Source organism: Colius striatus, chromosome 11 (genome assembly GCF_028858725.1).
Source record: "Colius striatus isolate bColStr4 chromosome 11, bColStr4.1.hap1, whole genome shotgun sequence".
NCBI lineage: Eukaryota > Metazoa > Chordata > Aves > Coliiformes > Coliidae > Colius > Colius striatus.
In genome coordinates, this window is record NC_084769.1 from 29,310,338 (window position 1) to 29,335,065 (window position 24,728).

The 24,728-nt window shown below is 43.4% G+C and overlaps 1 protein-coding gene across 2 annotated transcripts in view; it reads right to left on the bottom strand.

The window, feature by feature from the left end:
- KLF7 (KLF transcription factor 7) overlaps nucleotides 1-24,728 on the bottom strand; it is a 73,553-nt gene that overhangs the window by 7,460 nt on the left and 41,365 nt on the right. The window contains exon 3 of one of the 2 annotated variants that reach the window (XM_062004783.1): nucleotides 6,371-6,494. The exons of the other annotated variant lie outside the window; for it this stretch is intronic. Within the exon in view, the coding sequence (XP_061860767.1) occupies nucleotides 6,371-6,494 (124 nt within the window). The remainder of the gene's footprint in view (nucleotides 1-6,370; nucleotides 6,495-24,728) is intronic. 2 annotated transcript variants of the gene reach the window in all.

The following is a 24,728-nucleotide window of genomic DNA, read 5'->3' on the forward strand; positions in this document are numbered from 1 at the left end:
TTTTGAAAGCTGAATTCTCGTTTATAACGCCAAACTGCAAGGAAAGCTGGTTCAGAGTTTGGAAAGTAACAATCTGTCAGCCTATGTGTCTCTCCCTTTTGCTCTGCTGGAAATCTGGGTAGTAATACACAGATGTTGATGAACGCTATCTCCTTGAAGGATGTTGAGAGAAGATAACATATTACACCTATTTTCTAAGAGTAAAAATTGAGAGATAAAGAAAGCGAAGAAACTGTAAATTACACAAGAAGTGTGGTAAAACCAGAAAAAAAAATCAAGACTTCAGCTTTCAACTTTTTATTCACAAAGCTGATTTTTCCCCATCACGTAAGAAAATGGAATGCTTTGACATTCTGAACACGTAGGTGGATGCTGATGAGAGGGACTTAGACCAGTGACCCTAGAGAACTAGTTGAGTTTTAGGGCTGGTCTAAACATGCAGTTCATTGAGAAAAAGGTAGGGCATGAATTTTAAATGAAGCAACTATTCTTGATTAATTCCCTCTCTAAAGGCTTACGACTGCCGCCTTCTGAAAGGACTAAATTCACTTGGGAAGTGGGTTAAGATATTCAGAACAAAACACACTCCTTGGAAGAGCAACCCAACAAAGAGTTAATCGGGAAATACTATTCTAGAACAGCTGCCTCATAGTAGACATGCTGCAGGGCACTCACAGCAGGAACAGCAGCCCAAATTTAGGCACTTCGTGCCACCAAGATATTGTCAGAGTGATCAGGGGAATAAGATCTCAGGACAAGTGCTTTTCTTCCCTGTCATTCAGTATTTATCCCATTTTATCAAGAGTTCCAGTAAGTAAGAATAGTTTTATGACCCATTTCAACCCAATATTTTTTCATACCCATTAGAAATGAAATTGAAAGTACCAACTCATTTAACAGTCACCATCACAGTATGATTAAAGATACAGATGGCACCAAAGAGCAAATCGCAGGACAAATGAGCAGTGGTTCTGCTGCCTATCCCAAAGTCCTAAAATGGAGTCTGACTGTCAGAGCAGCAGCACTCAGACTCTCAAAAATTAAACTTCTGCTAGATACTTAAAAGTTGAGCATGTTCCCTGCAAATCTTTTCTTGCCTTCTTTCCACCCTAAGCTAAGACACGATGTGGCTTATTTATTTTTTCTAATAGTAAAAAATATCTATTATATCACACAGAACCGCACATATTTGTGGTTTTTGAGCAAACTCTTTTGTAGGTTTCAAGGGCACTATGATAAGCCACTTCCAGGAGTGATTTGCCTGCAATGTCTTTTCACTCCTTCATAGATTTAGAGTATATAAGAATCACTGATACTGAAGAATAGTCCAAATGGCTTACTGTGAGAATCTGGATAGTGCATATGTTGGCACTGAATGTATTTCAAAATAAGCAGTAGTTTAGTACTTTGTATTTTTTTTTCAGAAAGAAGGTAAAAGAATGTATTTAACTACTCAGTAAAAACAAAACAAAACAAAACAAAAGCATAAAAAAGGCACACTCAATCCAAAGGCAAACACACAGAGAATAAACACCATAAGCAACAAAAGGCTGAGAAAGAGAAGAACTATAAAAATGAAGAGATTTTAAATAATTAGGCGATCTTTTCTGTCTTGGGCGGTATTCCCCTGCATGGGCAATCTATCTGCATCTATATGCAGAGATAAGTGAATAAGAGATGCATTTTTAAGACAAAGACCTTATAAGAAGACTTTTGCAAAAAAACCTAGATACTCATCCTCTGTGGGCTGAGCATAGCTCTGCTCAAGTGAGCTGTTCTCTACTGATTTTTAGCAGCTTACGAGGCGGTTAATACCTTCAGGGTGGCAAAAATTAAAAAGAAAGACTTCAAAATAGGATGGAAGGTGCATTCTTCCAAGCTCCTACATGAAGTACAGCACGACAAACGTGAATCTGACCATGGCTTTCAACACAGCAGGCTCAGCACAGCTAGAATTTTCTAGCCTTAAGGTGCCAAAATACACCCTTTGACCAACATCTCTCTCCTCAGTCTCAACTGAGACAGCAGCATGCTCTGGCTACAAGGGCTGCCAAAACAACAGTTTGAGGAGCTGCCAAAAATACATGCACCAGCTGGCACTTCAGTCTAGGACTAATCATAAGACCATTACCCAAGCATGGTTTTTCCTCTCTGATTGTGTCTATTATAGATCTAACCCAGGAAAAAGTATGCTGAGTCACAGCATAGCAAAATCTGCTTTAAAAATGGATTTAATACATTGTTTCACATGAGTAACCACAATATTAGCACCTAATATCTTTTTCAGACCTGGAATATTTTTATAGCTAATAAAATGGTACCATATTTGTTAGTTTATAGCTAATAAAATGGAACAATACAAATTCTTCACATTCTCTTGCTGAATAATTTGATTAACTCTACCTTTTGGTAAAGCTGGTGGATATGGACATTTACTCTCAACAGTGAAACAGTCCCTACAAAATTTTGAAGTTAAATCACACCGTCAAAAAAAGCTATTGATCAGTGGACACTTTTTTTTTTTTTCCTTCTGGGATTAAGAGTCAGCAGTGGAAGAGGCTCCACATGATAAGCTGTCAAGGGAAACTCCGTTCATCACAAATTAAGAAACAGCAGCTTGCTGGTCTCTAGTCCTGCCCATGAGACAAGACCTTGTTCCCCATCCTTCCTGGCTCTGTGCCTCTTCCAGTTCCAGATCAGCTTGTACCTGAGCACAACGCTATCTTTCTCATCAACCCTCCCCAGTCCAGCTCTTCCCAGAAATAATTGTTCATGTTACAATAAGGTATCCTAGTTCTGAAAGTCACACAGTGATGCACGATATAAAAGTTCTCTTCTCCCAAACATGATTCCTTCCTTTCTCTAGTTGCTCTACCTCCTTAGCAACACAGTACTGCTTGGCACTGAAACTTCTGCAGGAGAAAGTGGGAAGGTAACTACGATGAGAATACACTGCTCAGCCATCTTTCTTACCAGCTGAAGATTCTCCACTGTGGGATGTGTTCATTCCAGCCAAGTGTGCTTTCAGTTTGCTGTCAAAAAAGGAAACCACATGCATGTGTGCGCATACACACACAGAGGAATATATACCCCTATAATAGTCTGGCACTAAGTTGCTATCTCCTAAACATGTACTTATGAAGAACAAGCAAGTGCCATTACCCTGTCACCCTCTTGCCCTTGGAGTGTTGAGGGCATGCACTATGTGAGGAACATAACCCTAGTCTGTGTTTCTAAAGAACAAAATTCCTGGGGAATGCCAATAACCAGCGTATCTGTTATTGGTGTCTGAAAGGCACTAGGGATTTGATTTGTAAGCTGCTTTCCACACCACTTTAGCTGATTCTTCTTTCTCCCCTGCTGCCACCAAACCACTTAACATTCGCGGTACACATGGTGCTACTCAAACCAGTGGTAGTTTGTCAGCTATGACTAACAATGTCATCTGTGGCCTGCATAGTGTTGGGATAGGGCTGGGACAGCAGGAGAAGAGAATCATGTCTTGTTATCTCTTGTTTTAAAATTGACTTTTACACAGAGGATATTGGTATCCTTTTGATGTCGGCCAGAATGTCAGAGATACTAATGCATCTGAAAACAGCCTAGTAATGGAATTGCAGCTAGCCTATGTGCACAATATTCCCTTTCTTTGCTATCTGAACTGCAACTTCACGCTCCGATTGCCAAGGTACAGCCTTCTCCTCCGAACAACAGGCATATGTTTTGTGCTACAGCAGTAATGTTAAAAGAGTTCCAAAAGGTTCCTCAAAGTTTAAAGCAATCCAGGATGTCTGAGGGAGTGATCACAACTCCTGTCACTAATGGTGGGTACAGTAAAGGATAACTTCAAATACAGAGAAACTCTGTCTCAAGGAGTGCCTTTAACATTAGAAGTCTGCCTGTATAGCTAAGGACAGATTTAGGTACATGTTTCAGTGTTTGCTTGAGATGGTATCTGCAATAAATTGTAATACAGAGATCTGTGAATGAGAAAAGAAAGAAAAATAGTGTTATGGCAAAGTGTGCCATAAAAGTGTGGTGTTGCTCTACCAGCTTGAAACAACTGACTGGGAGAATAAAGACAAATCTGTCTTCTACCATCACACATAGATGGTATAGGCATGGAGTTTAACAGTACACAATCCCCAGTACTCTTATTAATAAATACTTTTCCGTCATCTACGGATTCAGTTGAAGAGCAGAAAAAGCACCAGATGAGTTGGCGACCAAAAGAAAAATGCCAGGTAGGAAGGGATACTATTTGGAGGGAGAATGAATACTTACCAAACGGATGAAAGAGACCGAGGAGTTGAAAATACTGACTGCATTTCTTCCGATCTATGCTAAAAATACTGTCTGTCCTGACTCAGAAACCCTGGGGCTTAGTGTGCATGTGTGTGTGTTGTGGGGCCAGGATGGTTAGTTTGTTCTTCAGATGAAAGAAAAGAAAAGAAAAAGGCAATGTTTTACATTTAAAAGAGAACATAACTGTTCTCCTTCACAGAGGTGCTTATAGAAAAGCAGAGCTCCAGAAGTCCCTACTTGGCTTATCCTGTCCCTCATTCTGAGCAAACAAAAGATAATCCAGAGATAAAACAAAAAATAATCCAAGAGGAAGCCCACTGAGGGGGAAGAGGAACAGGAGAGAGGAGACAAGGGGAGAAGAGCACTTAAGGAGATGAAGCTCTTGGAAAGGCAGGATGTGAAAATGATCGAATTTCCTTCCCATAAAAGGATGGGGTCACTTGTTTATGTCCCACACATCCTCTCTCCACGCATATTCTCTGCTGGTTTGGTGTACCCAGAGGCTACCTAGAGCCTTTATTGTATTACAAAACATTTCCTTATCAGAGCAGAGAACCTTAGCACTGCATTAAAAAGATGGGTAATTTTCTTAAGCCTCTTTTAAAAAAATATATAAATAGGATTAGCTGGATAACATGTTCAGATGGAAGCACATTATTTGATTACTTAATAGCGGATCCAGGTTTCACCCAGGGCATTGCCAATCTCCAGCTGGGGGTTTTCGAGGGGGAGAAGCACTCATTGTTTGAGCTTGTCAGTGCTGTCAAGAGTCATTACAAGGGTAATTGCTTTTGCTCCACCCTAATTTGTTATCAGTTGGGACTGGGAATGGGGAGGAGGGTTTTCTTTTGGTTTTATTTCTAAACCCAAAGAACACTGCTTTCAAAAAAGTTAAGCACCAAACAAGGACGACCAGATTTTGAAGAAGAGCTCATCGTTCATTCAAGCAGCTAAAGCACCGAGGAGTGCAAAAAGGGATGGGTAGCAAGTGGCAGCAGCCGTGGCTCTCCCTGGGAGCTACTGGGTGCTCAGCTCACCAGGCGAAACTGGCTTCTCATTTCTGAGGGCCCAGAGGAGAGCTGTGGGGGCATTACAGGCTCTTCAGGAATCCTGTCTCTGGGACCTGTCAGGCTTTTAAATCTGGGCGCACACAGAATATAAGTGCAGAGTGTTTCCCACATCAAACAGATGCCAAGGATGGGATCTAATACTGTAGAAAAAAGATTCATTAATTAGTAGGAACATAGAGAGGTCACTGAGCCTACAAAAAATGTCATGAACTTGAATTGTAAGATGTGCTTAAATCACTCTCTTGCTTTTGAAAATGTCTTTTATTAACTGTCATCTGTTAAGCAGGGCAAGTATGGAGCCCTGGACTCAGTGTTAAGAGACGACAATGATCATACAGAAACTCAGTGCTTTTTCTCGAGAGGCTTCCTATAGATTTAGGGCACTTGTAGCACAACAGCCACACACACTCCCTGTGCCCCTTGTTGTACACCTATGTATTTGTGAGGCCTATGGCTTTTGTGAAGCCCACCCTGTCAAAATGGGGCAGCCAGCAGTGGTGCTTGGGGTAGTCTTTGAAGCAGAGCAAATACAGGGAGCTCTGCCTTTGTGAGGGCTCCAGGATCATAGGACCAGAAGATGGAAAGCTGTGGAGATGCTTTGTGGAGAAATCCATCACTAAAGTAGTCTAGGGCCCTCTGGATGTCTTCTCTGAGACTATTAACCACAGCTACTCTATGAACCGAATCCTGTGCCCAAGACATTGACAGATTTCAGTCACACAGTGATCCCACATCTTTCTCTGTGCTGTGGGGACAGAAGCAGCTTAGACTGCTTAGAAAGCATTCCCCCTCTGCCAGCCCTTCTGGCCACTGAGGCAGAGGGGACAGGGGCAGTGAAAGGTTACTCCTTGGCTCAGGGATGGAAGCAGTGGGATGGGAGGGCAGAAGCAGCCCCTCTGCAGGGAGCCAGGTGTCTCTTCTTAGGTAACTGGCAGCTCTGTGCTACTCACAAAGCCCATATGTTGCTTGAACACCATGTTAGGAGGCTGCATTACCTGTCACAATGGTTGCATTTAAAGGGCTTTGCACCCGTGTGCTTTCTGTAATGCCTCGTGAGCTCGTCGCTCCGTGCAAAACGCCACTCGCACCCTTCCCACGAGCACTTGTAAGGCTTCTCACCTGCAGAGGGGAGGAGAGAACAGTCAGCGTGGCAGTAGGATTACTGAGCACTCAACTTGCAAACCCTGTGTCCTCCCACCTTGCCTCTGTCCCACTCAGGCAGGTTAGCCTCTCACACAATTCATGACCAGTGTGGGATGGAAACAACTTAGGGCTTATGATGCGCTGCACTGAGGATGGATCAGCCCAAATTTTACCACTACTAAAATTCTTGCATAACCTTATTTCCCATTTCTAACAAAACCAGTCAATTACTCTTCAAACAAGCCCTCAGAATGACCCCAAATGCAAGTCCTGCTGTGTGGCTGGAGCCTGATTTTCAGTCAGCTTTTCAGCTCACTTTGCCCTTGCCAGATGAATTACTGTGTTACCTGAGAGTGGCTGTACTAACACCTAAGCATGCTGCAGGTGTGCCCCACTCCAGAGTGATCACCACCACTGCACCGCATGTGTCACCCTGGCTGCCATTTACACTTCATATGGCCTCACCTCTTCCCCTCAAGCTTTCAAGTCTGCTGTCCCTTATGACTGCACCTTCTTCACTTGCTCCTGACAACAAAAAACTGTTTATTGATTCAAGAAATTATGCATCAGGATAGTGAGTGCAGAAGGGGACACATCTTCTTCTTCAAATCAGCTGGTCCTTCAGGTTTTTTGCACTACATCTTTATCAGTTGTTACCCCACCCCAAAATATTAACCATAATACTGAAGGCAGTGAAATAGTGCAGGAGAGGTTCTGATTTGCTGTGCTCACATCTACCTGTCTTCTAATGCAAACCAGTCTCTGCAGATCAATGTTTGCCATGGAGCCATTAATATGTGATGAAGTATTCCAAGGTCTCATGCCTCCCCTCTTATTCAGTGCTCAGGTATTCACATGCATGAAAGTTTATCATCTCCCCGCTAGAACAAATACTACTCCTATATAAACTCCACACAGTCAGCACTGCATGGATGCATTAGAATAGGATGCAGTTGAGATAAAATGCAGATAAAAAATCACCTTCACTACCAAACTTCTAAACTTTGGAATCATAAACACAGAAAGGATTATTACTTCATAGAATCACAGGTAGGGGTTGAAAGGGACCTCTAAAGATCATCTAAGTCAACCCCCTCTGCTAAAGCAGGTCCACCTAGATCAGGTCACACAGGAACATGTTTAGGCATTTTCCACTTATATATATTTGTTCTTAATATTGCTAAGAAGGTGGATCTTAAAAAATCCACCAATGACCAAACTGAAGTTGCAGTCTGTATGACCTCTCTATGCCAGTCATGTGAAACAATCATTTGGCCACAGCAGACACATTTCTCAGTGCAGAGATGCAGATTTCTATATTTAGCATGTCTATTCAGCAAGTAAAGGAGTGAGATTTGATTATGAGAGATCTATGTATTTCAAGGTGACAAACTGGAGGGACCAAAAGAGCAAGGAAAGTGAAAAGGGCAAGAGAATTGCATCAAAATACATGAAAAGAAAGCTGTTCTCTGGTGAGTGAATTTCTGTGGACTTTTTATTGCACAGGCAGCTCTGATGCACAGTGGTCTTCCACTCCTAAGAGAACAGGAGAATGGGCTGAGATGTTAACTGGAGTTGAGTCACTTTACTGGCCTCTGAGAAGTTTCCTTGGCTCAGTAGCTCAATTAAAGGATTCATTGCGGTGAAGCAATGAAGAGAGGGCAGCTGCTGGCAAGATTTTGACAAAATAGTCATTTGTCCCTCAGTCCCTGAATGCAGAAAGGCCCGTCTGGATGTCTCTGTTGTGTGCTGCAGTCCACCACGGGAAGTGACCAACAGAACAAAGGACTGAGCCAACAATAACACCATTCCACTCAGATTGTGTCTGCCTGGTCATCTCTGCAGACTTGCCTTTTGTTCTTTTTTTCTTTTGATAGGATTTCTTCAGGGGGAAGGAAAAAAAAAAAGCAAGAAACTTCTTGTTAGTGAGCCAAGTGCTGGTGTCTGGTTTCTGGGCTGGTTACTCAACTGTAATTCGAACACCGTCACTCATGCCAGCCCTTAGAAACAAAAGCTGCAGCTGCAGTGCCCTCGTGCCCTAGCCCTTGCCATCCCATCCCACCTGGCATACTGCATCTGCTCTCCCCTTCTTGGAGAAAAGGGATTTCCCCGGCCCTGGTCACATCTTCAACAGCACACTGCTTTAGTCTGAACAGTTCATGCATTATTTTTTAAAAGCTGCCAGTAAACAAGCCTTGATGATAATTCAGCCTCCTTGGTTCTCTGACGCTCTCTAGTGCCTATCTAGAGTGGAGACAGCCAGGCAGACAAACTGCCTTGCAGCACGTTTGCTACACATGCTGCAAAGCTAATGCAAAGCAGAATCTGGCGCGTACAGTCAGTCTAGAGGATACAGTCGCCTACAGAGCAGAAGGGTGAAGGAAAAGCATCCCGGGCTTTCTGTGAAACAAGTGCTATTAGGACTGAAGCCAAGTTTGGCTTGTTAACATTTGTCAAGAGCTTTGAAAATGTACATTGCTATATATAGGTTACGAGAGACAGAAATGCCAAGCACAATTACTGGTAAACCCAATAGGATGCCACATATCTCTGTTACTTGCTGTAGGGGCTCTTCTCTCCAGTGTTCCTGGTCTGGCCTTGCACAGCCCTAAGCTGAGTCTTGTTTTCAGATGCTTCTCTGTAACCCAAGCCCCGTTTCACAAAATGTCAGACAGTACCTCTTTGTGCTCCAGACAGCATGCTGGTGTACAGTACTCTGCCTAGCACAAGATAAATGCAAAAGAGCATGGTGACCTTTAAAGCCATGTCAGACAGCATCGACCCAGAGACCTCAGAGAGGTTAGATTTCCTGCCCTCCTGCAGCTATTCAAATCGGGAGAAGAGAGATCTTTGTATCTCTGCACATGAATGCTAAGAACAAATTGCTTCTTTAAGGGCTGTTTTCACCTTAGCCAAAGATGAAATGAAAGCATATCTTGCCAAGATGCACATATGTAAGAAGCATGGGTATCGAAAAAGAGGGGGGGAGGGTCGTCCTACCTCACTACTGGCAATGGCAGGGAGAAGAAATGGGAAAGATCCTTCCCATGTGCCAAGCTGTTCTTCTGTTGTTGCAGATGATTAGTGAGAATAAAAGGATAGATGGTGAAATCCTCCTTCGCTGAAGGCAATGGCAAAGCTCCCACTCACTTCCACAGGGCCAGGATCTCCTCCTTTTTTTAAACAAATTAATTATGAGCTTCAAAATCCAATTAAAAATAAGACCATCATGGAGCTGCGCCACACTGACTTTTTTCAGACTCAATTAAATTCCTCAAAATTAATAACCACACTGAAAACTCATGCCTGTGAGCCACTCCCAGGAAGGAAGCTGTACTCCTTAAGTCACATTCATTCAATACAAGGAGCTATGCAGTGCTTACACAAATCAACATTTACATAAATGCACTCAACAGCAGAGCCAATGCACTTCCAAAAAGAAGCTGATACCCAGATATGCAGCTGTTAAATACTCAGTTGTTTCAGTTCAGAATGTGCTTCATATCTTGGGATCAGTTCAGCTTTCACACATGCACAAACGCACCTGAGAAGGTGCCAGCAGTGCAGACATACATCCAAGTAGTGAATTGATGACATTTTCTGAGATGAGCACTAGTGTCAAAACAATGTACCATTCACTTATGGAAAATCTTCTAGAACTGACTCAGAAAAGTAGTTTCCAGCTTTTCCTAATTGTTTTTCCCCAGGAGGTGGAGACCGCTACCTAGTGATTTCAAGCTTACTGACCACATTGCAGCTTCCTTGGGCAGCAGGTGCACCAGGGAGCAGTGCAAGCACAGCAAAGGCAAGCTGTGGAGTGAACACGCAGGTAAGCAGGCTCCGCCGTGCACTCCATGTGCATCTGCAGGGCGTTCCTTCTGGCTAGCTGCGGCCTGGGCCCATGGCCTGGGCCCACTCCTAGGTGAGGCGGACCAGCTGAGGCAGGCCAGCTGCGCACTCACAGAGCAGCTCCTGGGACAGGCCATCCAAAACCACGCTTGCTTGCTCTCCACCCAGGCTGAAACAAAGAACAGTGAATGGGGACAACCAGAAGATTCACCTCAAAACGGGAAAAACACTCACAGAGACACATCCTTAGTCATCTGTTGAGGATCCCTGAGAAGCAACCCACACATGCCTACAGACACACGGAGCACTGTGCTGAAATCTACTTATCTAGAAGGACGTTACCATCAGAAAAAACAGTAGTACGTAAATGCTATTAGCCCTTCAGGTGTGCTTTAGGGTTTCCACACCCATTATGGCTGCATACTTTTGTGAAGTGGCGTCTCTCCATTGTGGCTATGCACTGTGGTCAGTAGCCCATTCTCTTCATTTTCCTGAAGCATATTTTCACACTCTGAGACTGGGGTGCTTATGGAATAGACTTGGTTCCACTTCTGTTTATGGCACCTCACATGACATAGCTCTTCTGAACATACGTCCAAAGCACACGTCAGCACAGTCTGGTCCTCCATCCTCTTTATTTCACCCAGTCTGGTCCTATCAAGCAATTGGAGGACAAAGATCTTTGCAAATTTATGGGAAACATGCAATAAAGAAACTCCAATTCATGAGTTCGAACAAAAATCCATCAGACTCTGAAACTGTGTCACTATTCTTTTGGTGACTAAGATAAATGCAAGACTCCAGATATTAGCATCTAGTTACAAAAATAAACAAATTATTGGTATCGTTTTCTTTTGAAAGCCAAAAATTTATCATTAAAAAATATGAAAAAGTCAAGCACATAATCCCAGAAACATCACTGTAGTAAACACACACCATGTTGCCAGCAAAAGATCAGGTTGATAATGCTGGGCTGGTTCTGCGATGGAGACACTGCACTGGTCCTTGGGACCATGGAGAGGCAAAAGCATGCTTGAAGTGTGACACATCAAATCCCAGTCAGACTGGAACCAGAGGTGAAATTCTCTCCTTTGACAGTCCAAGGGCCTAGGGAAGCAGCTCAGCTGCAGGCAGCTGTATCTTGGCTCTCCAGGCACAGAACAGGGACCATCAGCTTTTCTCTCCAACATGGACTTAAACTGTAAACCCTACACAAGCCTTCACAATACATATTTCCTCACAAAACACAACAGCATGAATGTTCTCTGTTCCCAAAATCCCAAGGCCTCCTTGTCCTTGCCACCTACATCCCACAGGCACCCTCTAGGTCCCAGGGATATTTCTGTTGTACAGAGAGTAAGGTGGTGTTTGCTATGAACATCTCACAGTGACCGTTTCAACAGAGAGGCACTAGTAGAAACATGATGTGTCCTGAACACAAAACTACAGCATACAATGTACACTGGGTGTAGTATACATTTTGTATTTGCGTTATTTAATTTCAGCCCCAAGGGTTAAAAAGTCACGAGTCCAGTCTCCCATACAAATAACGAGATTTAAAGAAGAAATCAATAATATTTAGGGCTCATTTGCCTTCTGCTTTGTAAACCACCTAGGGCCATGATTTTAAACTCCTCTTTGCAGCCCTGCAGGCAAAGAGCATTTCTTATGAAATATAGAGAAAGGAGTTTGCTCTCTCTTTGCTGGATTTCAAAAGTAAGGACTCTAAGAAGAAAATCATCCAGATTTTGGGTTGTGCATCATTAAGATCACAGAGTTGGCAATGTTGTGGAGTGAAATCCTGATTGCATCAAAGTAATTGGAAAAATGCCCATTAAGGCTGCAGTTTTACCCTGTATCTTTACAGAATTAAAAGCAAACAAAGTTATTATGATTATCCATTTGTGATTATCCTCTGCACCTCACGTTAAATACCACACCACAAACTTATGTTGATTACAGTGCACTTAGTAAAACAATCAAGCAGTTTAAGCTGCCAGTCCTGCAATGAACTTCAGAGGTGAATCACAGTCAATACCATTGCCAGTATCTGTGCTAAACTGTGCAGTACAGTTGCGGGACTCCTTTTGTTAGTATGACCGATTTATTTAAAAATGCTTAAACAATCTGAGGAAAAAAACACCCAAATCCTGCCTATATGCATGTTCTGAAGGCCATTCGAATAAGACATTTGTTGTACTACATTTTAAGAGCTACTTAATACTGTGTTATGTAACTACACAAAGCCAGCATGCAAAAGTGTCTTTAAGAAAACAAGAGAAACACCTCCTCAAAAATCCCCATGTGTTGTAATCTACTGTGAATTATTTACATACAGTTTCAGGATCAAAAGAAAAGTTTCATGAAAGAAACACAAAGTCTTTCCTTCCTTTTAAAAATCTGTGATTTAAAAACTATTCAAAATGAAACTAGTTCTAAAAGCTTCAATGTCTAAAAATATGTTTTGGAAAATAGCTTTAGCTACACTTGCTTCAAGCCTGATGTTCTTGGAGAACCAGATAAACTTCAAATAAAAACTGAAAAAGGAATTAAATGTAAGATTTTTCACCTGGATTTCTCCTGCAGGAAAATCTAGGGCCTGGGCTGTGCAACGAAATGTGTGAAAAATCTAGTAGTACCAATGGCTTTTTAAGAGAATGTTTTAGTAACTTTCCTTATCATTTTTTCCAGTACATTCTTTTGGGACCTGTTGTTCCCAGGCGGGTGACTGGGACCAAGCTGTTGTGGCAAGCAGTGGTGTCTCTGCAGGATGTTCCAAAGCACCCTTCAGAGGCCATTGCCCGCAGGGGTCAGTCCCCTGTCAGCACAGATACAAGTGGCTCAGAAAGGCTAGAAGCCAGTATGATTGTCTGTGAGAAGCAGCCCCCCAGATCGCCTCGCAGAGAAACGCCAGCTAGGTGTTTGTATTTGCTTTGAAGTTTATTACAAAAGTCTGCCACAGCACAATGGGATGCCTAATGTGGAACATCACATTAACAATATTTTATATTTCTGTAGCACTCTTCATCTCCAAGGGTCCCTGAGTGCTTTACAAGCTACATACATGGCATACCAATGAAGCTGAGCCATTATTCTTCTAATTAGCCGAACATCAGCACACAGCACGTGGCACAACAGAATATGTTACCACGTCCTTCCTCTCTACATATGGAAAGAGTCACCTGATATTTAATACAAGAAGTCTGTAGAAGGACATTGAGTTTTATGGACTCCTGAAAAAATAAAATCTAACCAGATAGGTCTCCTTAACACTCACATTTGTCTTTTTTCACTACATATGCACACTTCCTCAAATACGAGACACTGAAGAGGAGTAGCCCAAGATGTGCTGCTTGTTAACTATCCCCACTCACATTAGATTCCGCAAGTTACTATCACTTGGCTCAGGCAGCTGCTCTGCTGGTGAGATTGCAGAAGAGCTAGTGAGCAGTTGCAGTTCAGAGCACAACATCACCCTCTTTCTAAGATTAATAACTTAATTTCTTTAGCAAAAAGGAAGAGCAGGCTATTTAATACACACATCCTCTGGAGATCAATGCAAACATCTAAGTGTATGTGTGTGCAACCCATCAACCAGTAAAACTAATTACAAAAATCAATTTCAGATACTTTCCCGAGCCTTTCATTCTTCAATATACTCCTAAATTGATTTTTGTTCGAGAATAGAAACCCTAATTATTATTTTTATTATTACAAAGGAATGAAAGGGAGGGCAGTGGTCAGTGCTTAAGTGGCTCACCAATGCTTTTTATTCACTATTTTGCTACCTCCTGGAACAATGGAAAAGTCTTTGAAAAGGTGACAAAGCACAAGAGAAAGGCTGGCAGGAGAAGACAGTATGGGGCAGAAGAGGAATGTGACAGGACTGTGAAACTCACAATGTGAGGAGTTTGTACCTATTTTTAGATGGCCTGGGATGATCAAGTGTAAAAGCAGTACCTTTCCATGAACAATGTACAGCTCCTTTCAACCAAAAAAGTCAGCAGTATCCTTATAGAGAGATGGTTCTGATCATGTCTATAATAGAGATGTGGGAAAAGAGGTTAGGAACCAGAGCCAACGTCCAATCAGTCTTTCTACAAACTTCAAAGCTGCGAATTAGTCCCCGAGGGCCTTGCCAAAGTGTGTCTACCAGGCCCACAGCAGTTCTTTGGTGTGTAGCCATTTGGGACACAAAAAGAGATGAATTTTTGCAGCAGTCTTTTACATATCCAAACACCTAACACAGATCTACAAAGCTCACTTGCTTAGCAGAAAAGTCGAGAGGCAAAGCATGTAGCAACATTTAGAGAAATGGAAATTTTCCATTTTCTGCTCTGCATAAGAGGATGCATTTAACAAATGCCTGTTGCCATAGATGGTGAGCACTGAAGGCCTGCACGAATGACACACTTTATCTCCCTGGGCCTGTGCAAGACCCCCATCGACAGTGAAACACTGCTGCTCTTTCAAACCCCATCTCCCACCACTTGACTCGAAGGAGGGTCCCGGTTGGGGGGAAGTGGGGCCAGGAGATGGCAGCTGGTGGCAGCCCATGCATACAGCCCACACTTCTGCCCCATTAATTGCCCGCACATCCTCCCTCAGCCCTGGCTGTGGGGACAGCAGCAGCGTGGTGGCCCAGCAGGCACCTGGCCGGCAGCACAACACTATTAAGGCTCCAGAACAAGCTGGGGAGGAGAGCATGGAGTAAAAAAAAAAAAAAAAGAAGAGAGAGGGAAGAAAATGGAGATGGAGCTGCTTGGCAACGGGAAGGCAGAAGCAGCTGTGCAGCAGGTCGGGCTGGTACCCGGGTGCCAGGTTGGCCCATTAGCACCCTGTATCTCATGCATTTTGTGCTGGGGTCTCCTGGTAACAGCCTGTGCATGCTGGGCTGATGCACGCTTCCCCTCCCGTCCTCCTGTTTCTCCCGATCATGCAAGGCATCGCTGTTTGCCCTAATTACACATTCTTCGCTGCTTCAAGCTGCCATTACTTCAGTTCCCAGAGGAGCGGCAAGAAGTTTAAAAAAAAAAAAAGAAGCATCTCTAACAAGAGCTTTTGGTTTAAGATTCAGTGTAGCTCTGCGAGATCAAAGATGCAAGGCATGGTAGCAGCAGTGGACAGAACAGATGAGAAAGGAAAAAAAAATTAGTGGTCCACTGGGTCAGATTTTTTCCAGGACCCCAAAATATATTTTTTGCCTTTGTTTTTTTGTAAGTTCAATCCCAAAGGGCAAGCAATGAAGACAGCCCTTTATGGGACATGGTGCATATGGACATCATCAGGAGAGCATATCAAAGATGTGCTCTTTGGGCATCCGCAATTTAGGCCAAGAGTTTCTGAGACATTCCAGGCAAAAATATAAAGACACATATTCCAAGCAAAATATAAGACACACAGAGCCTAGAGCTGATGATTAAAAAAAAAAAAAGGAACAGACACCTCCTCTTCCAAATGCAAACATTTTAAATGGGTTTGCTCTGTATTTTTGCTAATGAATGTTGGGTTTTGCTTATTCAAACTATTACAGGGTTGATATTTTCCACCATTTGTGGGTCATTTAATGTTCTCACTTTTGACACTGAAAAGTCACAGAAAAACAACAGTAACACAATATACCGACTGGCAGAGACAGCACAGGGATAAGACACAAGGGGAAAATAACACACATTCCCTTCTGTTTCCCAGTTTTGTCAACAACAAAATCAGAAGAGACTCAGGATGCTTCCATTCATTCAGACATTGGATTTGATTTGGGGTGAGGCAGGAGGGAAAGGAGAGAGCCTTAAAAAAATGGGCTTAAAAAATATACTGGCAAGTCCTCCCAGTGAAGTCTGCCCTGGTGTCAGGGCAGGGCTACCTACATGGCAGCAGGTATGTGATGTTTCTGAGGGAGATCCTATCCTCCTGGTGCTTTCTCCAAGAGGGCTGGAGGTGGAAGGCTGTGCCTCATGGCACAGGAGCTCCTTGCTGCTTCTGGCTGAGTGAAAAGGTCCTGGCAACACTGCTGGGCAAAACTTGGTGAACCAAGTAGCCTGGGCTCAAGAGCACAAGGCAGCAAGTAAAGATAATTAATTTTACCAGCTAGAAAGTTCCCTCATCTGGATTTTGGAAAAGACACAAGTGATTGCCTGTCCTTGGCTCTAAGGGAGGTACAAGCACCCAGTTGGAAACCACCCAGGTCATTCGTGCTGCCAGATGACTGTAACTAAAGGAGGACACAAATATAGTATGAAATTCCATTGCTGGCTGACACTGCATGTTCAGGGAGGAAATATATATTCAAGACAAACAAAGGCCAGGAAAATAATAAAATTTCAGATTCTACAGGTTTTGCAATCAATTAATTATAAAATTCTATCACATAGAATCATAGAATGTATCACACTCATATGAAAATCATTTTGCAACTGATCATATCTTAGTCCAAGTTAATTTTTATCCAGATATTCACAGATAGAAGTCTTCTACTCAAAGACTATTTTCCATAACACAGACCAAGTTTTTAGCTAAACTTATTACAGTGAGGATAGCTCTCTTCTCCTCGCCCCTCTCCAACACACGTCACATTCTCCTAAAAAACAAGTGTTTTTCTAAAATAACGAGCAGTAACCACACTGGAAAAAGACCAAATGTGGAAAATTTCACTAAGGAAAGCTTTGCAAAGTTACAGGTGACCAACAAGAAGACATCCAAATGGAAGTTTATCCAAAATCAACACAATACAGTTCCATGAAATTACATATTGAACAAAACTACTATATTTTTATAACATTCATTTTCAAGAACTAATACAAGCTTCTAGTGCACTAATGATCACTTAAAATAATAAAAAAATAGAATGACAATTGCAAAATTGTCCAACTAGTCTATTAAGTTCTCTCTGTCGGTGGTAAGACTCCAAACATACAGAAGAAGGGAATAAATCCCTGCTAAGGCCCTGAATGCACACTGCTATACAGTGAGGACGTTTGTTTTGGAACTCAGCTGGGGATCAGCTTTTATCTTGAAACACATGCTTGTCATCATCAGCTTAGCTAGCACGCCTGCAAATCTTTTTTCAGCATTCAGTTTTTGCAGCCACTGGGTTTTGAAGGCCACATATCTCAGGGAAAGATCTGTTCAGTGCAACATTTGGGTACCTATCTATAAATGTGAATGGCTGTGACTGCAATGGCTGGACTGCAATTACAGAATGGTTGGGGTTGGAATTGACCTTAAAAATCATCTAGTTCCAACCCCCCTGCCATGGGCAGGGACATCTTCCACTGAACAAGAGCGCTCAAAGCCCCACTGAACCTGACCTCAAAGACTTCCAGGGATGGGGCATCCACAGTCTCTCTGGGCAAACTGTTCAGTGCCTTGCCACTCTCATACTACAGAATTTTTTCCCTACACATAATCAAAATCTACTCTCCGTTTAAAGCTGTTACCCCCTGTCCTATCACTACATGCCTTTGTAAAAGTTCTTTCTCCAACCTTCATGTAGGGCCCCTTTAGGTACTGGAAGGCTGCTATAGGATCTCCCTGGAGCCTTCTCCAGGCTGAACCACCACAACTCTCTCAGTCTGTCTTCACAGAAGACATGTTCCAACTCACTGATCATCTTTGTGGCCTCCTCTGGGCTCCAACAGGTCCATGTCCTTCTTAAGTTGGGGTCCTCAGGGCTGGAGGCAGCATTGCAGGTGGGGTCTATAATATCTCCCTGGAGCCTTTTCCAGGCTGAACCACCCCAACTCTCTCAGTCTGTCTTCACAGAAGACATGTTCCAGCTCACTGATCATCTTTGTGGCCTCCTCTGGGCTCCAACAGGTCCATGTCCTTCTTAAGTCAGGGTCCTCAGAGCTGGAGGCAGCACTGCAGGTCGGGTCTCACAAGAGCAGAGCAGAGGGGGCGAATCACCTCCTTCAACCTGCTGGACATGCTTCTTTTGGTGCAGGCTAGAATACAGTTGACTTTCTGTGCTGCAAGTGTGCATTGTCCAGTCATGTTGAACATCAACCAATACCTCTAAATGCTTCTCCTCAGGGCTATTCTCAATCCATTCACTGTCCAGACTCTATTTGTGCTTGGGATTGCCCCAACACATGTGCAGGACCTTGCACTTGGCATTGTTGCACTTCATGAGGTTTGCACAGGCCCACCTCTCAAGATCCCTCTCAATGGCATCTCTCCAATGTTGTTTTAAAGGCTTTTACTTCTTATTAAGCCTTTTTATCTTGTATAAAGCTGATCAATGGAAAGATTTGGTTCTGCAGTGACACAAGAGTTCTGGTCACTCTGAGAGACCTGTGGATAAGAGAGGTTCCCTGCAGTATTTTGTCATGCTCTTTCTGAAATGGGTACAGTAGTCCTTAAAAATGTCTCTCATTTATTTCCATCTACTGCAGCACATTACCATTCACTGATTCACATATGGTATCAGAAAGTTTTACGTTTTTTTCTTTATCCATCTAACACCATGTAGGATCTAATACAACCAAAGTTCAAGTCTGAGAAATGCCAGTTGATACATGATAATGTGGCTTTAGAGAGTGGTGTTAGACAGGTTTTCTGAAAACACAAATACACTTTCTCCAAAACTACAGCAAAACAAAACCAGACAATTTTATTCACGAAATCCACCTTCCATCATAAGCTTGCCCTTCAGCTATCTTTTAGTACATTTTTTGGTCATTATTCCTAGCACTACTGTAGGCCTGGCTAGTCTCCCTACCTGCAGCTGGTCAGTGCTATACAGTGGGCACCACCTACGCCATAAAGCCCATGGTTTTATTTGAGACCCCTTAGGTTTTATTTCAGACCCCTTAGCAGAAGTGTGAACACTTCTGTCATATTCAGGTCAGTTTCCATGAAACTCATCTGCTCCTGCTTGCCAACTGCTCCTGTTGATATGTAGGTATCCAGGACTGTGTCTACATGAGGTGTGAAAGGCAGGCTCTGGATTAGGCTCCTGGCTGCTTGCTCAGATGTGACCCAGACTCAAAAGCCCACACTGTGCTTAGGAAAAGCCTAACTCAGCACTTGCTTTTAAGATGAAAGGTAGCATACTTGGCTTTTCCTCCCCAGAGCACTTCAGCTCTCCCAGTGAGCTCAGGGCTTTCTCATCCAGCAAGCCCACCTTAGCCTAAACCAGTGTCTCTGAAGACACATGTCTGATTCACGACTGGTGTGACCTCAAACACTTCAGAAGCACCAGTGCTTTGGATAAATGGACAAGAAAACCATAGCTTCTCATTGTTAACCTTCCACTTGTAATCCAAAGTGGAATAGCAGCAACACAACAAGAAAATGTCAGAAGATAAGTTTGAGTCCTTCTGTGTGTTCCATATAATTCGGCCCATCGTTGGGTGCCTCATAGTGGTCTCAGGGGCGGATGGGTATAAAGAAAACACTAGATGACAACTAATGATGGCTCCTCCATGCCTTACTGAGGCAGCCTGCCGTAACGCTTGGAGGCATCCACACTTTCCCTCCTGCAGCTGCTGAACAAAGAGTAAACATCACTTTTTAGGTCCCTCTTGTGCCAAAAATCATCTCACACGACAAACAAACAAGCAAGTAAGCAAATAATACCTATTTACATTTTAACACCCAAACAGTAAGACTGTTGTGTGCTGTTGATTTGGCAAATGATGGAGCAGAAACACGGAATTTAGGTATTGGCAACTATGCAATGGATGAACACCGCTGGTGTTTTAAATGTCAAGGGTTGCTTTTGGCAGGGCTTGTCCTCCTGCTGCCTCGGAGGTTGACAAAACTGGTTTCCTCAGCCTAAGCTTTTGCTGTAATAATGAAGTGAGGTTCTGGCCCTCCACAGTGAAAGCACAACACTTACCTCCAAACTTGCCAAATGGCTAAAAGGCTTCAAAACCAGGAAGTTTTAAAGAGCTCACTATCAGGTTGGGCTTATTTTAATCAGCTATAATAAACATCTATGATTTTACCCCCAAAAATCTTCAAAAAACCCCAACTCCACAAAAGCCCACATCTTTCCAATTTGGCAGTGCAGCTGTACCCCAAAACAAGTCCAGCCCTGAATGAAAGTCTTCCCCATGCACCCTTCCTCTCTCAATTTCATTGCTCTCTTTTCTAGTGGCAAATTCATCTGTCACTTCAGCTGCTGTCATGGGAGCTTGAGCATCCTGTGGCCTTCCATGTACCTCCACACAGAGCTGTGGACTTGCTATAAAGCTGTGGGTCTGTCACTGTACAACAAAAAATCTTGGGCTTTGGCTTTCATTTCTTCTGTTCTACCTATAGTGTTCTCCCGAATGTTTCTCCCTAAGTCATTATTCAAAATCTTGCATACTGCAAAATTGGTGCTCTGCTCAGCTATTTGCTTTTCCTTTCTCTTGTCTTTCTGTTTCCATGTGCTATCATGCTAACACAATATAGCAATGCAGCTTCCCATTCCTGTGCTATCACTAACACAGTTTTAAGTTTCTCTATTTTTCCTTTACTTTGTATTAATCTTCTTTATCCATCATCCAGCCTCTTTCCTCAATTTGGTCTTCTCCGATCATTTCCAAATTCTACATGTTACCTCTTCTATCTCCAACACTTTGAGAAAGCTCTTCTCTGTTTCTCAACTCCCATCTCAAAAACCTTCCTGTTTATTTATGCTCTTTCTAATACTCTTATGTCTCTTGTCCTTTTCTTGTAAATGTAGCAATTTGTTTTCCTGCAGGGTGGATTTGTTTGTTTTAGTTACTCTCACCCAACACTTTGGATCAAAGAATTAAATAATTGAAAATAAGATGTGAAACTAGCTTCACTTAAATAAGTGCTATCTTAAGATCGTGTGTAGTCTCTAACATCTATTCACATTGGTATTTCCCACTTGGTTAGGTTTTTGAAATCTAAATATAGATGCGATACATGGATAAAGGAAAAAAAAAATCTAACCTTCTGATCCTCATAAAATGCAACTCACCCCACCCCCCGGGGTCATTTTTATCCCTGTTCCAATCTTAAGGACCTCCCAGTCAGTTTATATGTGATGCCTTATCTCTGGCCAGAAATCTGAAATCTCTATGCCATCTCATACCTTCCCCTATACATTACTGCAAGAAAGGCTGATATGAATGGTTTTGTCAGGAGATAGAGATCTCCTCCAGAGGTCTTTGATTTGAGACACAGCCATGTCCTATGACTACTCTTTCCACAGGTCACCAGCTAGCTCACCATTAAACTTATTTGCATCCAGATACTTGCCAGGAATATCCTGTTTTCTAATTTAAGAAGTACCGATGACTATACATGGGTTTTAGCTCATTGAAACTCTTTCTCTCTCCACCTTCCATTATACTGACAATTCCTCTTCATGCATATGTGAAGGCTGAACAAAAAGTTCTGTCTCTCAAAGGAGACAAAATGTCTTTGTTTGCACTGATGTCTGCTCCATGAATAACTGAGGGAATGTACTAGGGTTGGATTACCGTGACAGACCTGGTAGCTCCTTCTTTATATGTTTTTACCTCATTCTCACACTGGCAGCATGGTTTTTCTAAATCTACAGCTCACCTCCTGTTTACAGGCTCAGTCGCTGTTTCTCCCCCAAAGTGGCTGCTTTGCTGCCCTCTGTCCCACCACAGCTCTCAATTTCTTTGCACAACCTTCACTTTAGATGCCTCAGCTTACTTTTAATTCAGTCAAATATTTTCATTTCCCTTTCCATTCAGACAATATTTTTCCCTTTCCCTTCCAGATTAATTTCTCTCCCACGCAGATGATTGTTTTTCCCTCTCCAGAGGTCATCCAGAAAGTGGTTTCATAATCAGTTCAACCATTGATGGGCCTCACAGCAAGAGAATCTGCTGTCCTGATTCTCTTACGGAAGAGATGCAGGAGAGCAATGTGGGGGGATGCACAAAATGCCATGTGGGGTCTGTTTCTGGGCTCCCTAGCAAAGCAAAGCCCTAAGAGAAGATTGTCTCCAATCTAGCAAGCTGCTATCAGTCTGTACTGCCTCCAGCTCAGTCTGGCTCATCACACAGCAGTGAGGAATGGCAGCCAGCATCTGTCTGGTCAGCCTTACATACGAACGAAAGGAATGCAACCTCCTTCTGCCATCTTCCATTCTCCAGCTCTGCAGCTCATGGTTTTCTTGTTTTCATGCACTGCAGTAAATCCCTCTGATCCAGCAAGTGGACTTTGCACGTGCAAGTTGGGCGACCAGCCTGCATCTGTCTCCCTGCCTGTGAACCCTACACTGAAAGCTCTTTGTCAGGGCACTTGCTCCCTTTCACACAGAGCCTGCACTGGCAGACTGCTCTTCCATGACACACTAAAAAACTTCCGGTCAATGGAAAATATCTTGCAATCATTTCAGACCCTCTGGCTCAGTTACTAAGCCAAGTGGCTATTAGCCATTGGCACTGCTGGGTGTACTCACAACCCACGGCACACTCAGCCCACAGGTGAAAAAAACAAAGTCCTGATGGAGAAAAGGGCCTCTGTCCCTAACCCTGAAGGCATGCATGAGAAAGGATGCAGTCCTGCCATTTATGATTCAGTCCTAAATTTCAACAGCTATTCCTCTCCATCTCTCTCTTTTACCCAGAGGCAGGAGCTCCCTGTGGGGAAACCCAACTACAGAGGTCAGTATGAACTGATTTAATGTCTTGATTGTACCAGCTCTGATTTAAGACATCCAATGGTCACTGTTTTTTAAGGGAACAGAGCACTTAAACAGAATGAATGGGTCTGGATGACTTTGTGCTTTGGTCTCAAGTAAACTATTTAGGTGAGTCGATCACATGCCTTCGCTCAATTCACTCGCGTTGCTCCCAGGATGTAAATGTTCAAATGTATTTAGACAATCTACTTTCCACAGAGCAAGATGTCTACCTGCTCCCAGGTTCTGCATCAAAGATGTATTTTAACAACAAGGTGTCGTGGTTTTGCCCAGCCGGAGCAAAGGGGAAGAAAACCGCGACTCCTCCCCCTCCCCCTCCCGACGGAATGCGGAGGGGATCGGAGAGGGAGGAAAAAAAAGTAAAAGAGCCCACGTAAGTTGAAATAAGAACAGTTTACTGGGGAAATTGAAGAGTAACAACTATAACAAAGACAAGGGAATATTACAAAGAAAACTGGTGAGTGATACAGTTGCTCACCACCCGGGACCCGACGTGAGCGACCGCTCCCGACCGGCGACCGAGAGCCCGCGCGCCCCCCCGGAAGCTTATACCGGGGCAAGAGCTTATTCCGGCCAGCCCCCACCTGTACCCTGGGCATGACGGTTAGGATGGTATCGAATACCTGCTGGCCAGCCTGGGTCAGCTGTTCAGGCTGTGCCCTTTCCTGGTTCCTCACGGGAATTAACTCTATCCTGGCTCAAACCAGGACATTCCACCACTTATTCTATACCATCTACACGTCATGTCTAGGTTTACACATCATAATCACCTACACATACATAACGTAGAGCAACTATAAGGAATCGTGACATTCAACAGCTATCATTATACAATTTAATTCACGGGTTATTCTCACTCAGAATTAAATTCCCTTGAGGCATACATTGGGTCTTCCCATCCTTACACATCACCCACCAAGTACACCCAGGTCCCTGAGCAAAAATAATCCCACGGATGGGTTTGCCTTTACCTGAGGCAGGACACATCCAGACTGCCTTCCCTAACATGTCTTTTATATGTACCACAGGGACTTTGTCCCCTTCTACAATATGTAAGGGTTCTGATTGGGCAGGGCCAGCTCGATTGACAGATCCTCTAGAGTTGACTAACCAGGTGGCCTTTTCCAAGTGTGTATCCCAATGCTTGAAAGTTCCACCTCCCATCGCTTTCAGTGTGGTTTTCAATAACCCATTGTATCTCTCAACTTTTCCTGAGGCTGGTGCATGATAGGGAATATGATAAACCCATTCAATGCCATGCTCTTTGGCCCAGGCATCTATGAGGTTGTTCCTGAAGTGTGTCCCATTCTTTCTGGGGTGCCATGTCGCCAGAGGACTTTCCTTTCAAGGCCCTGGATGGTGCTCCGGGCAGTGGCATGAGACACAGGATACGTTTCCAACCAGCCGGTGGTCGCCTCCACCATTGTGAGCACATGGCATTTGCCTTGGCGAGTCTGTGGCAGTGTGATGTAATCAATCTGCCAGGCCTCTCCGTATTTATATTTCTGCCATCGTCCTCCATACCATATGGGCTTCAATCGTTTTGCTTGTTTAACTGTAGCACATGTCTCACACTCATGGATAACCTGTGCAATAGTGTCCAAGGTTAAGTCCACCCCTCGATCGCGAGCCCATTTATAGGTAGCATCTCTGCCTTGATGACCTGAGGTATCATGGGCCCATCGAGCTAAAAATAACTCCCCCTTATGTTGCAAATC